The 18,437-nt window shown below is 36.6% G+C and overlaps 1 protein-coding gene across 1 annotated transcript in view; it reads left to right on the top strand.

The window, feature by feature from the left end:
• Nucleotides 1-8,560: 8,560 nt before the first annotated feature.
• LOC130048689 (heat shock 70 kDa protein 12A-like) overlaps nucleotides 8,561-18,437 on the top strand; it is a 68,663-nt gene continuing 58,786 nt past the window's right edge. Inside the window, exon 1 of the mRNA XM_056145709.1 lies at nucleotides 8,561-8,743. Coding sequence (XP_056001684.1) covers nucleotides 8,561-8,743 — 183 coding nt within the window. The remainder of the gene's footprint in view (nucleotides 8,744-18,437) is intronic.

An 18,437-nucleotide genomic window follows, 5' to 3' on the forward strand; every position in this document is an offset into this window, starting at 1 on the left:
TTCCATACATGTACATTTGTACTTCATCGAATATAAAATTGCAATATAGATAGATAAATAAATAGATAGATAGATAGATCCGCAACTAGCCGGGGTTGAACTCCCGACCTTCGGAACAAAATCTCTTAGCAGCATGTAATCAGCGCGCTAGACCGCTCGACTATCTGGGCAAGTCAAAAAACATGCTTTCAATGACGATGGAATTCTCGCCACGCTGTCACACGCTACATGTACATGGTCATTGAGAATGGAAATGGGATACAGTTATTTAACGTACATTTAAGAGTATCATACATGATACACATTGCATTTGAAATATTTTTATACAAAGCACGGAAATAGCAATGAATTCTTAAATGAACATAACTGCCCTAAGTGAAGAAATATTTCAATATAAAGCACAGAAAATTTCACTTTATTTGAATACCCACTTCCGCCCCTACCCGGGGTTGAACTCACGACCTACAGAACCAAATCTCTTACCAGCATGTAACCAGCGTGCTAGACCGCTCGACCATGTAGACAATTAAAAAAAACTTGCTTTCGATGACGATGGAATTCTCGCCACGCTGTCACACTTGCCTAGATGATCGAGCGGTTTAGCGCGCTGGTTACATGCTGCTACGAGATTTGGTTACGCAGGTCACGAGTTCATCTCCGGCTAAACCTTCGTTTAGCAAAGGAAGATTGTTTCATCAAACTTTTTAAACCTAAACTTAATCGTAAATAGCTTTAAGGTGGCTCACTACACCCAGAAATAGTTTTTTTTTCCAAATCAGTACGAATTGATTTGATTATAAAGATATGATGATATACAATAAGTATACATGCCAAAAAGGCAAAATAATAAATAGCAATTTGGATAAAAAAACATGATTTTCAAAAAAATTATTTCACCACATATGAACAAAAGACGGTTCACCAGCCCAATGCTTTAACCACTGAGCTACGATGATAGACAAATAAATCGATCGATACAAATAATTTCACAAAACACTTAAATCGCCAGCTTGTGACGTGATGTCATACAGAGTATAGTGAGCTAGCTTAAATGCATTCATTCTATGTACATCAATATCATTATATATGTTGTACTATTGTTTTGGCGCAATAACTGCATCGCTATGACTAACACCGCTACCCGACATTACTATGACGTCACAACATAACACCGCCGCGGTGGCCGAGAGGTTACAGCGTTCGCCCCGCATGCGGAAGGCCGGGATTCGAATCCCGGCCGCGACAGACCTAAGTCGTTAAAACAAGTAGTGACAGATCCATTGCCAAACGCTCGGCATCAGGTGTGAATGTCACGGGTCCTCGGAGATGACCTTAAAAATGGATGGGTCGTCGTAGGTGTGGCACGCTAAAGAACCCTCACTGCTCAATGGCCATAAGCGCCGAGCATAGGCCTAAATTTGAAGCCCTTCACCGGTCTTGGTGACGTCTCCAAATGAGTGAAAAATTCTCGAGCGAGACGTTAAGCAAGATACAATCAACATCCTACATAACACTATTACGAGCTATTTATCACTGCATAAATTCACCACGGGGTCAACAGAGGTCACGGCTGTGCGTATGAACATTTGTTAAAAGTAGGTAACCGGCACTACTTTTACTAAGGCAATACACATCTAGCAATTTCGCTCTCACTTACTACAGAAATCTATCAATAGATGAAATCAACATCACAAAATGTATTTATAGTTTTATTTGTATTCCAAACTGGATTTTCATCAATAATTGATAAAAGCATTTCTGTAAACAATGTCTTACTAATGTATGTCTAAAATTTCGTCTGCTACAACTTCACCCTGGTCATCGGTGATGCGGAATTGTACCTACTGCTAGACGATGATATTAGGCTTTAGCAAAAAGGTCATTCACAGGATATATGACCGATAAGTCGTCAAAGTGCATTAAGACCTACAGCTACACACCGCACTGCCTCCGTGCCACAGCAGCCATAAATTGATTGATGTCTTTTTCCAAGTTTATGTCAGGACATCGAAGCGAGGCGTCGTTAAAAACCTATTACATAAATTTATCGAGTCAAAAGAAGGATTCAGTGAGCTCATGTTTGTCAACAATTACATATCCAAATCCAAACCGTTCCTTACCTTCGGGCAGTTCCACATTCTCTGCGATGTTCAGTTCTTTTCGGAGCGTCCTCTATCCTGTCTATAAATGATTTGCCTACACCTGACCACTACCGCCCTGTTCTTCGTGTTCCGTTACCTCAGTCTTCTGTTAAATCCGTAATATCCACAGAATATCTTTCAAAGTCGGTCTTCAACGTCTTCACTTTTCAAAAGTGAAAGCGCATCACAACTGTAAGTGTAACCTTGCGCACCCCCGTTTAAATCATAATCCCCCCACCCCCTATCATTAGACATATGGAAGATTGTTCCATTATCTACTCCCGAGTTAATGTATAAGTATATGTTGATATACTTGCTTTCTAGCGTCTTAATAATTAAAACAGTTCTTCATTTGATGGAACTTTGCTTTGTGTTGTCGTCATTTTGAACATCTATGACGCTTCGTTGTGGACGTCAACACTTTGAAATGTATGGAAACGTGTTGTTAACACAATTCAGCAAAGTTACCGATCAAAAATGTAAATATAAGTAATAAGGTATCATTTTAAAATATTTATTTCGGGCTTTATGAATTTGATCACGTGACCAACCCGTATTTATATCCCGATAAATATTTTAAAATGATACCTTATTACTTATATTTACATTTTTGACACAAAATTCCACTTTATTGGGATACCCACTTCCGCCCCTACCCGGGGTTGAACTAACGACATTCGGAACCAAATCTCCTAGCAGCATGTAACCAGCGCGCTAGACCGCTCGACCATCTAGGCAAGTCAATTAAACTTGCTTTCGATGACGATGGAATTCTCGCCACGCTGTCACACACTACACGGTCATTGAGAATGGAAATGGGATACAGTTATTTAACGTACATTCAAGAGGATCATAAATGATACACATTGCATTCGAAATATTTATATATATATAAAGCACAGAAATATATATATATATATATATATATATATATAGTGGGATAAATCTCCGATATAATCTTCTAGAGTGCTCGACGTGGCCTCACGGAGCTACATAAATATATATATATATATATATATCTTTGCAATATATCTAGACAATATATATACATATTGCCAAGAACAGCCTAACAATCGGTATGAAACACATCAAACAGCATCCGGCCCAACGAATTGCCGTATTGGCAAACCATACCACCATAACAACCATAAAAGCAAAATGCTAAATCTAAACGAGACTCTTGAAACCCATGCACCACCTTCTCGTTTGCCAGTAGCCTGTCTTGATTTAAAAAGCGATCATACATTGAACAAGGTCCTGCGTATCAAATCAGTTGAGGTATATACATACTACATGTATATGCAGGTGATAATAGAATATTGCTAGAATATTGCTACGTAAATATGGGAATTTGACGATGGAGAAGCTGATATCATCCCGTTTGTCTTAAAATTGAGTTGTTAATTGTCCGTTAATATCTACTTTCAATAAAATATCTACGTATCTACGCAAGTGTCACAGAGTTGCTTGTTGTAAGAAGTGACTAAATCGGACAGTCCTTCAGATGATAAAAATCGAGGCCCCGTGACACTGTAAAAAAAACTTCCCGCTCAAAGGCCGTAAGCACCGAGCATAGGCTTAAATTATATAGCCCTTCACTGGCAATGATGTCTCCCTGTGAATAAAAGGTGAAGATAACGAACAGTGATCAATCTCATAACTCCTATAAGTAATACAAAATAGAGAGTTGGGCAAACACGGACCCCTGGACACACCAGTGGTGGGATCAGGTGCCTAGGAGGAGTAAGCACTCCCTGTCACACCCACCGTGAACCCTATATCTTGATCAGGTAAACGGAGTTATCAGTAGTCAAAATTATTGCGTCAAGAACGGCCTAACAATCGATATGAAACATGTCAGACAGCATTTGTCCCAACGATAGGTTGTATTGACAAACAAGGTCGTTATAATTACCAAAGAATGTGCGAAATGCCGACTTTAAACGAGACTGTTGGAACCTCTCCACCATCAACTTGTTTGTCAGTAGCCTGCTTCGATTTAAAACCTGACCATAAGCAGAATAAGCTCTTGTGTATCGAATCAGTTGAGAGATATAAACACCATAATTATGCAGGTGATAATGGTATATTCTCGTGGGAGACGTTGAAAGATGTCATTATCATCCCGTTTGTCTTAAAATTGAGTTGTTAATTGTCCGTTAATATCTACTTTCAATAAAATATCTACGTATCTACGCAAGTGTCACAGAGTTCACAGGGATATATCGAATCGACGTATGAATGAAAAATATTATCAATAAATAGATAAAGCGTCGTCATTATATCTAATTATCAAAGTTAAGGCCACGGCAAGAGATTATTCCTTCTCACTTAGAAGGTTTTTTAATAAATTCTGCTTCATAAGAATACAAAAACCAAGGAGTACTATTCGTGCCAATGGGAATTCCAACAGAATGTTGAAAGATCTAATCACCAAAAACCACAAAGATATTGTCAATGAAGAACACCAGCATATTTTTATTTCAATTTCATTGGAGTTCATATCTATTTTATGGGATAAACACACAAAATATGAATAACGCTTTCAGTGTATTTAACAGCCGGACCCGCAACATCAAGTGTAAATTCCCACCGATTAGTTTTCAGTTCACCGTAAAAGTCCCATTAGGTAAACCCCGCTGTAAACATCCATTATGGCAATTAACCCATTGGAACATATGCATATTTAGGAAGAACATAATTGTTAACACTACTTTTGACACTCTTTATACAGAATTTTATAAATAATATAATGACGGAAGGGAACTGAGATACATGTAATTTTCTTTGGTTGAGTGAACTCAGAGTAGGGACACTAAGTATAACTTATGAAAACAGTGGTGTCTTTGAAAAAAAATATAACTCATTTAAAATCGCTAAATTATCAATCTAATTAAATTTAAATTAGATCCTATGATCCGCTCATCTACTATCGCTACACATACATGTAGGTAGCGATAATAGATGAGCGGATCATACATGTAGGATCTAATTTAAATTACATTGCTAAATTATTAGCATGCGCAATTTTTACTGACTATTCGAATAAAAAAAATGGTCGAACGTCGGGGTTATCCATGAATACTCGAATATTCGTTGATATAGATATAGGGCATATTAAGCATTCACGATCCTACTAAGAGAATACATGATTAGATGGAGAATTAGCTTGACTATCTAATCCGAATGAGTTTAATGCATAAACGTATGCAGTTTGATATAAAACATATTTCAATTCCTTCGGTAAAATCCAAAGACTGCGGCATATGTAGTTTTAAAAACCCCTCATTATATATGATGCTATACACTGGCTTATTTTCGCTCCACGTTATTTTCGCCTTTCTACACTTACGGACGGAGTCCCCTTCTTCTAATTTCACCAAGACACAGTATCTTACAATCTTAAATTCGCCCTCTGAGAACGAGAGCAAATATAAAACAGGGTGAATATTTTCCAGTATACAGTATTATCGATGAACGTAAATTAGCTCTTACGTATAGGATGATAGTAATCTATTCACGTGGGGGAAAATGTAGGATCTATATACTGAAATAAGTACTACAGTACATATAAATGGATACAAAATTCATAAACAATATCATTAAGTTCCTCCATCATTGTGAATATTATACAATTATTGCTGTTTTTGAGGTCAATACGATGATTTAGCCACCTGAGGAGTACAATATTCACCGAGCCCGAAGGGCGAGGTGAATATTGTATTTCGAAGGTGGCTAAATCATCGTATTGACCTCAAAAACAGCAATAATTGTTTTATTTTATGATTAAATGATTAAAAAACCCTTCAAGATTGTTAATATGACGACCGGAAAACAAACCTGCTGAAATCTTAGCCGAACCCAGTGAGAAACGCGGAATTTCATTGGACGGCAAAAATAAGTATAATCGATCGCGTCAACTTGGAAGTTCCCGACCTATTTTTGGTCCTATGTGGAAAAAATAATTCCTTATGTTCACCTGGAAGGTCACGTGCAGGTAAACATAACGTAGTATGATTTCTACATTGTTGGATCTCAGCAAATGAGAGAGCTAGAAATTATTCAATCATGTAATAAAAATCAATTATTGCCTCCCCCTCACATCTGTTGTGATACACAATGCCTTCATAGTTTCAATGTTATCGCCATCAGAAATTCTCAACTTCGAGTATTTTCACGCTAACGTTTAACTGCCTTGGTTTATAAACAATGAAACTGAAATCACAATTTGTTTACGGACATGCTTTGTTTAGGTACGAACGTAAACAGCTAGGCAACTTCTAAGACTTTAAGCAGTATGTCTTAAAATACCTACTAAAGAAATCCGGGGTTAACATAGCTCTGCGACCTGTGTTCGATCACCGTGATCGGAAGTAATGGTATGTGATAGGCCTGAAACCATACGCCCCTTCACGATACGATACATATTGCAATACTTATTCCACGATTCAATACCTTTGATACGATACAATTTACAGAGAAACCAATAATAACATTGAAAAAAAAAAATAATTACGAAGATTCAAAATCATAATTTCAAAAGCAAAATGTTTCCAAACTGACAAAAGGTTAGATACCTGTTGGCTCTGTAGTTTAAACTAATAAAGTTAATCATCATTTTCATCCACCTTAAGGCAAACAACAGTTTGAACATTATTCGACGTTATTCTGTCCCTAATGCAGGTAAAACAATGAATACAGGCCGAGCTTGATGTATTTTGCTGAACCCGTTTGTAATAAACGTATCGAACCGAAAATCAAGGCAATGAATCGAACATCGAATCGAGTGTTTATATTGAACAATATTTCGGTGAATCGTTTCAGCTCTAGACTATTTGAGAGGGTATGGTGGTCGCCTGCTCGGAAAAGTCGATTTCTTCCGGGTACTCCGGTTTCCTCCGACAAAAATTACCCTTGGCGATAACAGCCGTGCAAGTTGGTAAATACCTACAGTGTAGTACAATGTATATAGCTAATACTCATTGTTTTTGCATGTCTGTGTTTAAAAATATAATCATTTTTATTATTTATTTTTAAGTATTTCTATCTACTTATGATAAGTTTAGCGTTCGTATGCCAATTCAGCAACTTTCACTTTTGAGCAATAGAAGCGCACTGGGGAAAAGGAAATGACGATTGAAAATGTTGGGAATGTAAGATTTTTTTATTGATTGATGTTTTTCGCCACATTCCACAATTTTTCAGTTATCTGGTGGCGCCCAGTTTTTATTGGTGGAAGAGAGGGAGCCCAGATACAATGTACCTAGGAAGAGACCACCGACCTTCCGAAAGTAAACTGGGAAACTTTCTCACTTTACCGGCGCGAGCGGGATTCGAACCCGCGCCGACAGACGTGAGAGACCGTGTGATTTTGAACACGATTCTCTAACCACTCGGCCACGGAGGCCCTTGAATGTAAGAAGATCTATAGATTGATTGTATGTTGTTTAACGTCCCGCTGGAGAATTTTTTATTCATATGGAGACGTCACTATTACCGGTGAAGGGCTGCAAAATTTAGGCCTATCCTCGGCCCTTTCGGCCTTTGAGCAGGGAGGGATTTTTATCGTACCACATCTACTGTGACACGGGACCTCGCTTTTTGCGGTCTCATCTGAAGGACCGCCCCATTTAGTCGCCTCTTACGACAAGCAAGGGGTACTGAGGACCTATTCTAACCCGGATCCCCACGGGATAGAATGTAAGAAGAGAAGAAAGGCAAGACAAAAATAAATGAAAGGAACAAAGGGGACAGGGCTGGGGAGGGTGCGGTGGACCCCCTGTCTGCCCATAGTGTTAAATACGTTTGAGTCCTGGTTGCAATAAGTGTGCTAACTTCAGTACGAAATATAGAAAATAAGGATTTCCCCACTCACAAACGGCTGATACAATACAAGTGAGCGACGCATTCCCGCCCCATAAATCTACATGCACACTACAATCACTGCTCGAAATATTCACGTTTTGTTTAAGATAAAGCACAATTCACTTGAATGATAAACAAATGTAGGTACATATGTACATGTACCCAAGATTATGGATGCATTAAACTATGATAATATAATAATAATAATGATAAAAATAACTCGTATATAACGCCTTATATCAAATTTTCTCTAAAGCGCTTCACAAAAGTAAGAAGAGGGATAAAACACAATTAAATGAAATTAAATCTGCAAAATTATCAAAATAAAACTCTATAATTAAAGTTTTCTTTTCCCTTTTCTATGTCGAGCATTATGCAAAGTATTAGTAATCAATGAAATAAAACATTAAGAAAGTTTAGAAATTTGCATTAAAACGGTCATTGAAAACAAAACCTTGTACTGCGCAAGAAGCTTAAAAATCAGGGAAAGTAATTTTAAACAGTGGGTTTTAACAGTTTTTTTTTAAAACGTTAATGTTTTTGGCAACTTCAATATGTTGCGGAAGATCATTCCACAAACTGGCTGCAACCCAACTGAATATACTCCAAAAGACTTTGTGCGAATTTTTGGCACAGAGAGTCTCAGTGATGTTTCAGATCTTAGTGGTCGAGATGGGAAATACACATCAATGAGTTCTTGTAGACATTCGGGTACATATCCCGTCAGCGCACAGAAGGTAAACACCAAGATTTTGTATTCTGAACGATGCTACACTGGGAGTCGATGCAGCTGCGCTACTAAGACTGGGGAAATATGATCCCGTGTCGTTGTCCTCGACACAAGCCTAGCTACGTGTTCTGTACCTTCTGTAAGCGGTCTAACGTGGTCTTGTTTATTTCAAACTGAAGAAAGCTCGCATAATCAAGTATTGATGTAACAAGTGCATTGGCAAGAGTCTTGCACGCTTCATTAGTTATCAAATGGCGGATACGACCAATATTGGTAATGTGAAAGTGGTATTCTATCATCAACAGGGGATGCTTACTCCTCCTAGGCACCTGATCCCACCTCTGGTGTGTCCAAGGGTCCGTGTTTGCCCAACTATATATTTTGTATTGCTTGTAGGAGTTATGAGATTGATCACTGTTCGTTATCTTCACCTTGCATCAAATAGATGATACAGTATTATCAAAAGGATATATGTCATTGATGTATGTTGTTTTCTCTAACTTTGAGGTGGTGTAATGGATTTTTGCTGCATTAAGTCTTGGAGAGAAAATGATCAGTTCCGTTTTGTCCTGGTTCAGTTTCAACAAGTTTGTAGCCATCCATGAACTAACCTCTGCTATACAAGCTTCTGATAACAGCGGTAGTTCATTCTGTATCGTCTTCTAATCTTGTAAAGTAATTATTCTATCTTTCCAAGGTAAATGTGAGAGTCGTCCGCATAAATGTCGTATTTCATTCTGTGTTGTCGACAGATGGTTCCGATTGGTTTGGAAAACGATGTGACATTTTCGTATTATCACGTGAGATTTTCTATCATTTGATCAAGCAACACTGCAATTATATTCAAAAGGAATAGACAAATATTGCTAATATTTATATGATGATGTCTTATAAGAAGGTTAACAATTATGTCGATGTAATATACATGTATATCTTGAACCTCTTTTTAAATGTTCAAATCTTACTTTGTGAGTTCAAATCTCACTATGATGTAAAGAAAGGTGAATAAGGTACTGAACATATTATTAAACCGAAATAGCTGTCCCTTACACACTCTCAACCGTTCTTTTTATATATGAACATTTGCAGCTTGCACATTATTGGCAGTCATAAAATTAGGGGGTAAGAATCGGAGGGATTTCGGAAAAGTATGCAATAGCTGTTACAAAACTACAAGGATTCATATAGCCTACAACACGTACAAAATTAGCAAGAACAAAGATATGATACATTCTTCATCATTACTTTACTCATCACTGATATCAGGGTCGTCAATGATTAAAACAGATTTTACTTTCTCTATCGTATCCATCGTTCAAATAAGTGTTCAAATGGTAAATCTCTGATTAGTATTTTCCTTCTGAGTCGGTGGGCGAATCTTACTTTTATTTATCGGAAAAGTACCAGTTGAGTACGATGAACGTCTCGTCCTAGTCAAACCTATGCAGTACTTGTCACATGCTTACGTGAAAATGTTCATAACAACCCGTGGAAATCCGGGTTAGAATAGGTCCTCAGTACCCCTTGCTTGTCGTAAGAAGTGACTAAATAGGACAGTCCTTCAGATGATAAAAATCGAGGCCCCGTGACACTGTAAAAAAAACTTCCCGCTCAAAGGCCGTAAGCACCGAGCATAGGCTTAAATTATATAGCCCTTCACTGGCAATGATGTCTCCCTGTGAATAAAAGGTGAAGATAACGAACAGTGATCAATCTCATAACTCCTATAAGTAATACAAAATAGAGAGTTGGGCAAACACGGACCCCTGGACACACCAGAGGTGGGATCGGGTGCCTAGGAGGAGTAAGCACTCCCTGTCACACCCACCGTGAACCCTATATCTTGATCAGGTAAACGGAGTTATCAGTAGTCAAAATTATTGCGTCAAGAACGGCCTAACAATCGATATGAAACATGTCAGACAGCATTTGTCCCAACGATAGGTTGTATTGGCAAACTAGGTCGTTATAACTACCAAAGAATGTGCGAAATGCCGACTTTAAACGAGACTGTTGGAACCTCTCCACCATCAACTTGTTTGTCAGTAGCCTGCTTCGATTTAAAACCTGACCATAAGCAGAATAAGCTCTTGTGTATCGAATCAGTTGAGAGATATAAACACCATAATTATGCAGGTGATAATGGTATATTCTCGTGAGGGACGTTAAAAGATACAATCAATCAGAATATAGAAAGGAAAACTTGTAATATATATGATACAATTTAATCATCTTAATGGCATAGAATATTTACAATAACCCCATATGCGTTTCTGTTGCTGTTCTTTAAGTTTTCACAATTATTAAATAAATCTAAAGCATATCTATAGTCGCCCTCAAAAGTATCCGTATAAAAAGATAAAATGGGCGCTGCAAGGCAAGTAAAATGAAATAACCATTTGAAAAACTTACTTTAGCATTTCATCATGTTTCCTTTGTTTCTCAACACTCTAACAATTCGTCTTGGAATAGATGTATAGACGTTTTGTATGCAAATAACCGTTATATTCATCAAAATATATCTTATGGCTTGTTCTAGCTCATGGAGATTACTTGTGTTTGTTTCTGGTTTGTTTTTAATAATATTGTGGTGGGGATTGTGATATGGACAATTCATAGATATAAATACATGTATACTGGTTTTCGTTACTAGATGAACCCTATGTATCGGTACATTTTTATCTTGGAATATATAATTTACGTCAGCAAAATGTCACATAATTACACGCCACACGTTGTCATCAAGCAACGAAATATATATTTCTGCATATTTATTTCCCTCTACGATACAAATTGTCCCGATACCGTGAAATGTTATACATTTCTATTTCATTAAACTTTACTTACACTGTACATGTACCTTTTGATGGCGGTCGGTGCAGTCCTGCATATACGTTTTGCCAACTTTTCTTCAAACTCGACACAGGTAGGTGTCGGAAAACCATCTTACTGTCATAACTGAAAATGACTATTCTATGTACATTAACAGTTTAATGGAGATTGCCGGGCCATACGACTTCTTTATTTTACTTACGATTTTTTATCGCCTTCTTGACTGCCCGTTTCTTGAATTCATCTTCATGTATTTCATTTTTATAATTGTCCGTTCAGAGAATGTACGATGTGTTCTATCATTAGATATGTTTGTAAATTCATCAAACTATTTCATTTTATTCCAACTTTTTTTCCCAGCAGTGCCCGTTCATTATGAGCACGGAACTCCTTTGCTCGCCATGATCGTGGTAAGATTTCATTATTTCCTCGCATTGTATAACGTTTTAGAAAACTGTAGGAAAGGTGAAGATAACAAACAGTGATCAATCTCGTAACTCCTATAAGCAATACAAAATAGATAGTTGTTTAAACACGGACCGCTGGATATACCAAAGTTGGGATCAGGTGTTTAGGGGGAGTAAATATCCCCTGTCGACCGGTCACACCCTCCGTGAGTCCTATATATTAATCAGGTTTAAACGGAGCTATTCGTTGTCAAAATCAGTGAGCCAAGATGGTTTGCTTCACGTCTGACAGTCTAACAATATATATTTTAATATACATGTATGCATCATAAAGCGTAGATATGTATGTTTTCTGTGGGCAGTTGCACGAGGGTTAGTTAAGTTTAATTGACAGTTAACGTCAAGTTAACACTATATGAATGTTAATGGCAAGTTAACATTCAGTTAATGTTAACTAACCTTCAGGCAACTTGCTAACTATTTCCCTTCCGACCCATCTTTGTTTATATGGGATTTCCCTAAATTTATAGACGGAGATGTTACGTACGTCATGATGTATAAACAACAAGTAATAAGTTTAGATAGATTCGGAAGATATATTTTTGGTGTGGGGGTGAAAGATCTTATTGAATTCTTAAATTTTGTATCTGGTTGTATGCGACGGTCATTTTTGTAAATTTACTTTTGGCGGAAAACTGTAGCCTTGATAAATTTTTCGACGGTGCAATGTGTCATATTTATCATTGTAAGTTGATAATTACGAGATATGTAGTTAACATTTAGTAGATAAAATACTTGGTAAACATTTAGCGGACTGATAGTAATTGATGAAAGGGCTATATTGTCGGCTTAGATTATTTTCCATCCTTTCAAACTTTTCTCATATACAGTAGAGAGGATGCGTTAATACTGGTAAGTATAACTTTAAATATCTCCATAGATCAATTATTTGTATTATTATAAATGAACGTTAATTCATTCCAATTTTTTCCCGTGGAGGTCTGGGTTAGAATAGGTCCTCAGTGTCTCTTGCTTGTCGTAAGAGGTGACTTTCAGTACTTTGATTGTAAATTTACTTTAGCGGAAAACTGTAGCCTTGATAAATTTTTCGACGGTGCAATGTGTCATATTTATCATTGTAAGTTGATAATTACGAGATATGTAGTTAACATTTAGTTTATAAAATACTTGGTAAACATTTAGCGGACTGATAGTATTTGATGAGAGGGCTAAATTGTCGGCTTAGATTATTTTCCATCCTTTCAAAGTGTTCTCATATATAGTAAAGAGAATACTGGTAAGTATAACTTTAAATATCTCCATAGATCAATTATTTGTATTATAACTGAAAGTTAATTCATTCTAATTTCTTCACATTGGGATCCGGGTTAGAATAGGTCCTGACTATCCCTTGTTTGTCGTAAAAGGCGATTAAATGGGACGGTCCTTCGAATAAGACCGCAAAACACTAGGCCCTGTGTCACAGCAGATGTAAAAAGATAAAAATCTCTCCGTGCTCAAAGGTCATAAGCACCAAGCATATACCTAAATTTTGAAGCCTTCACCGGCAATGGTGACGTCTTCAAGTGAGTGCAAATTTCTCGAGAGGGACGTTAAACAATAGAAAATCAATCAATCAATCAATCCAATTTCTTTCCCTTAATTTCAATGTTAACATCTTGAAAAAATGAAATAGGCATATTATATTCCACTGCTTTTTTGTGATTGTGAAAGATTACGAATGTTCATAGAAACTTGATATTGTGGTAAAAGATCCATTTCATTTCCTCTTTTTATTTCTTTATAGCATCCCGTACTCAATTTGAGTATTGTAGATTGGGTTTGCTGCATGTAACATGGAAAAATAGTAATGTGACTGTGTGGTAATGAAATATACAGATAGGTAGAGGGATATCAATGTTTGTTCTAGATAACATGTATGTATAATCCTTAAAATCAACAAAAGTTTGATACATGGCTAAATGTCGTTACATGTAATGTGCTTTTTCACTACCTCTCTTATGTAAAACTTATACGGTACCAATTTTGATGCACCAGATGAGCATTTTGACAAAATCAATGCGTAGACCTGTTCCATTGTACATGTACATACCGAGTATTTAATGAGAAAAACATTTGAAAATGCCTGAGAGGAATGTAGCTGTCTAAAAGAGTAATTTTTTTAGTACCAACTGACCAAATTGGATGGCAACGGTTTTCAACAATTTTCGATAATGTAAAAAAATAATCGATCTTCTCCTTTCTTCTATTGATATCTAGACTTAGTCTCATGAATGTGGCTATGTTATATATATTACTTTTCAATCCATTATATAGCTATCCCCTGTACTGTTTGTAAATGATTTGCTTTTGTTTGTTGTACGTAAAACTTACGATGTAAATATAGTTAGTGATTGCTCCTTTACCAAACCCCGGCATTTGTAAGTGAGAATCATGGATCTTTCTTACCTTGAAAATGGAGGTTCAGTATTGTGACAGGTGCTGGCACATTAAGAACCCTCACTGCTATGATATGTGATATGTGTGGTGCTTCACATACATCTGGTGACGTCTCAATATGAGTAAAACAATATCCACGGGACGTAAAGCAATCAATAAAACAACTTAATATTTGATTTTGTTTTACTTGTATAGGGAAATCACTAGCTTCAAAGATGAAATGCTTCCGATACTGATATAATTTTTTTTTACATTAATCGATTAAAATTACATGACCTTTTTTTTCTATTAACATATTTATGTTTGATATATCTTCATCACAATATTCAAATAGATCAGGTGCTTTTCAATATTAAAAATAACAGTTGTATTTCAAACTTGGAGCTACCTGCATAAACGGAAGTCACGTTGGTTATGGCCTTCGGGACAAACAAGGAAACAAGCCAAAGAGTGGTTGTGAAAAAAAACTATTAAATTGTATGGATTATACGCGTTGATGGAGATTATTTTATGGTAAATGAATAGCATAACTATTGAAATCAGTGGATCAGAAAGAAGTGACGATAAAAGGAGAATGTTAGATTTTTTTTAAATCGGTGTTTTAAGTAAAACCTCGTTTCATTCCTTGTTTTTATTCTATTAGGAACTGATTCGATACGCAAAAGCTTGTTCTGGGTATAATCAGTTTTAAACTCGAGATAGACTACTATCTACATTTACAGACCCGAAGCGTACTTCTACATCAGTGGAACGGTGAACGAACGCTGACCGATTTGAGAACATTTTTTTGAACGAACGCTAAATAGACAGTTCTCAGCCAGAACGAGAACGGAACAGTTTTGATCAGGAACGGAAAACTTTGGGGCAAAATGAGAGATAACAGTTTGGCCTCGATTTAAAAGCTGCATTTCAGGCACTCTCCCTACTTTTGATTCATGCATAGACATTATAGGAAAGATAGAAATTCCTTGACTAAGTAAAAGTTTAATCTAATCAAAATTATGAATATATTAGAATGGAGGACGGCGATGAAAGCAAATTAATACATACAGTTATACGTACCTTCAATTCCACATGGGAATATTTGCATGTTTCTAGTGTAATTTTAAAGAAAATCATTCTGTATTAAAAATAGATATCGCATTAGGTCATCTCAAGTCTTGTATGAAAAGTGAAGATAACAAATAGTGATCAATCTCATAACACATAAAAGCAATACAAAATAGAGAGTTGGGCAAATACGGATCCCCGGATATACCAGAGGTGGGATCAATTACCTTGGGGGAGTAAATATTCCCTGACAATCGGTCACACCCGCCGTGAGCCCTACATCTTGATCAGCCAAACGGAGTTATCTGTAGTCAAAATCAGTGTACCAAGAACGGACTGACAATCGGTATGAAAAACGTCAGACAGCAGTTAACCCAATGATAGGTTGTATTTGCAAACTAAATCCTTATAACGACCATAGAATATGTGAAATACTCACTTTAAACGAGACTGTTGAAAACCCTGCACTATTTACTTGTTTGTCAGTAGCCTGCTTCGATTCGAAAACTGACCATACGCAGAATAAGATCTTCTTGTGTATCGAATCAGTTGAGAGATATAAACACAATATGCCAATTGTTAATATTTTTTGAGTTTTCTGAGAATACTTTTGTCGAATGAATGAAAATTCCTTCACTCCTTTAATTTTCTGAAGATAGAGCGGTATAACTATACTATCAAAACATTTCCTGCATAATCACATGCCATTCCAATTTCTCAATTATATTCACGATATGGTTACGTCTGTTTGCTCGATTGATTGATTGATTGCATATTATTTAACGTCCCACTCGAAACATTCTCACTCATATGGAGACATCACCATTGCCGGTGAATGACTGTAAAATTTAGGCCATTGCTGGGCGATTACGACCTTTGAGCAGTGAGGGATCTTTATCGTGCCACACCTGCTGTGACACGGGGTTTTGGTTGTTGTGGTCTCATCCGAAGGACTATTTTGTCGCCTCTCATGACAATCAAGGAGGTACTGACGACCTCTTCTAACCCGGATTCCCACAGGAAACGTCTGTCTGCAATTTTTTATCTAAGGGGCTTTGGTAAATAGAACATTCATGAGTATATATAAGATAACCCATATATATTATTACTGCTAGGGATAAATTTATCACTAGGTTTCTGATGAGCGTGTGTTCTCTTAGGTTATCGTCTACCTATATACATGTACCAGTGACTTCAGACATCTCAGGAGTTTGCATTATCTCAATTATCCTCCAGTTAATTATTAACTCATCAGAAGGTTTTCTATAACTTTTTAAAATTCTTCGTATCAAATGCATGAAATGGCGAACGCTTGAACGACGATTATTAATCCATCGTGTGCATCACCGACCTGTTGTTGAAAAAAAAACTTTGATAAAACACATTTTTTTTCTCGTTTCATTTGAATGTCTTAATTTCAATATGATCCAGTTTTTTTTATAAATAAAATAAAACATCACAACACGTTGTAAAACGTAAGCGCTTTCATTTTTAAAAAAATCTTCAGACGTTTCACATTAAGAAAACAAACCATAATTTGCTTTCATAATGGCGCTTACGTGTTGTCATATTTTATTTTGATTTTTACCTATCGATTATTAATTACCGGACACTGAGGCAATTTTTCCCATTTGTGTGTATATATATATATATAATTTTATATATAAATATTGAAAATCAGAATGACACATTCCATAAAAAACAATCATTCCGCACACTAGGATCTTTTACTTGTTGTTTGTGCACAATGTGCCTTTCGTCGTCACACACAATCCAAGGAATCACAATATCTTAAATACAGCTAAACGTTTTTTTTCCAATTTTGGAACAATCCAACAATATGAAAAATGTGGTGAATTCATCTCAAATTATTAACAGCCGACGTCAGGCACCATGCCTAAAAAAAACTACTAACTCGAGCCAATTTCTCCCTGAATAAGGTCAAATACGTCAAAAAATGTGGTGACCCACGCTGCGGGACGTGCGAATACATAGAAGAGGGTGATTCCATTACTTTTAAATCCAGGAAAATATTGAAAGTCAATGCCAACATGAACTGTAAATCCGAGAACCTTATTTACTGTGCCACTTGCCCAACTTGTGGAGAAAACTACATAGGACAAACGAACAAACTTAATGCGCGAGTAAGGGTGCACAAACAACACGTAAAAAGATCCTAGTGTGCGGAACACCCCATGTAGTGAACATTTTGCGGAATGCGGGGGTGGTAAATTTAAAGTGTTTCCGTTCTTTAAAATGTGGACTGAAAATGAAATAACTCGCAAAGCCAAAGAGGACTATTTTATTAAATTTTTCAATCCAAGTCTTAATAGAAAATAATTATTTGAATAACTGAACTACAATTTAGCATAATATTTTTACAAAATAGACAATTACCAAACACTACCGGTTAACGTTATTATGACGTCATAAAGGACTCGTTTAATTGACGTCATAACAAAGACGTTACTAAACAATTTTTGTATACATATTTGAACTGCCTGATGAACCATGCAGACATGGAGAAAGCGCTAGCAGTAAATGATTGTTTTTTATGGAATGTGTCATTCTGATTTTCAATATTTATTTACAACTGTGCCGAATCAACTTCTAATATAAATATATATATATATATATATATGTGTGTGTGTGTGTGTGTGTGTGTGTGTGTGTGTGTGTGTGTATGTGTGTGTGTGTGTGATTGAATATTGTTTAACGTCCATCTCGAGGATATTTCACTCATATGGAGACGTCACCACTGCCGGTGAAGGGCTGTAAAATTTAGGCGTATGTTCGGTGCTTATGGCCTTTGAGCAGGGAAGGATCTTAATCGTGCCACACCTGCTGTGACACGGGACCTCGGTTTTTGCGGTTTCATCCAAAGGACCGCCCCATTTAGTCGCCTTCTTCGACAAGCAAGGGGTACTATATATAAACTTGTGAATGAATTCT

This window comes from Ostrea edulis, chromosome 7 (assembly GCF_947568905.1).
Source record: "Ostrea edulis chromosome 7, xbOstEdul1.1, whole genome shotgun sequence".
NCBI lineage: Eukaryota > Metazoa > Mollusca > Bivalvia > Ostreida > Ostreidae > Ostrea > Ostrea edulis.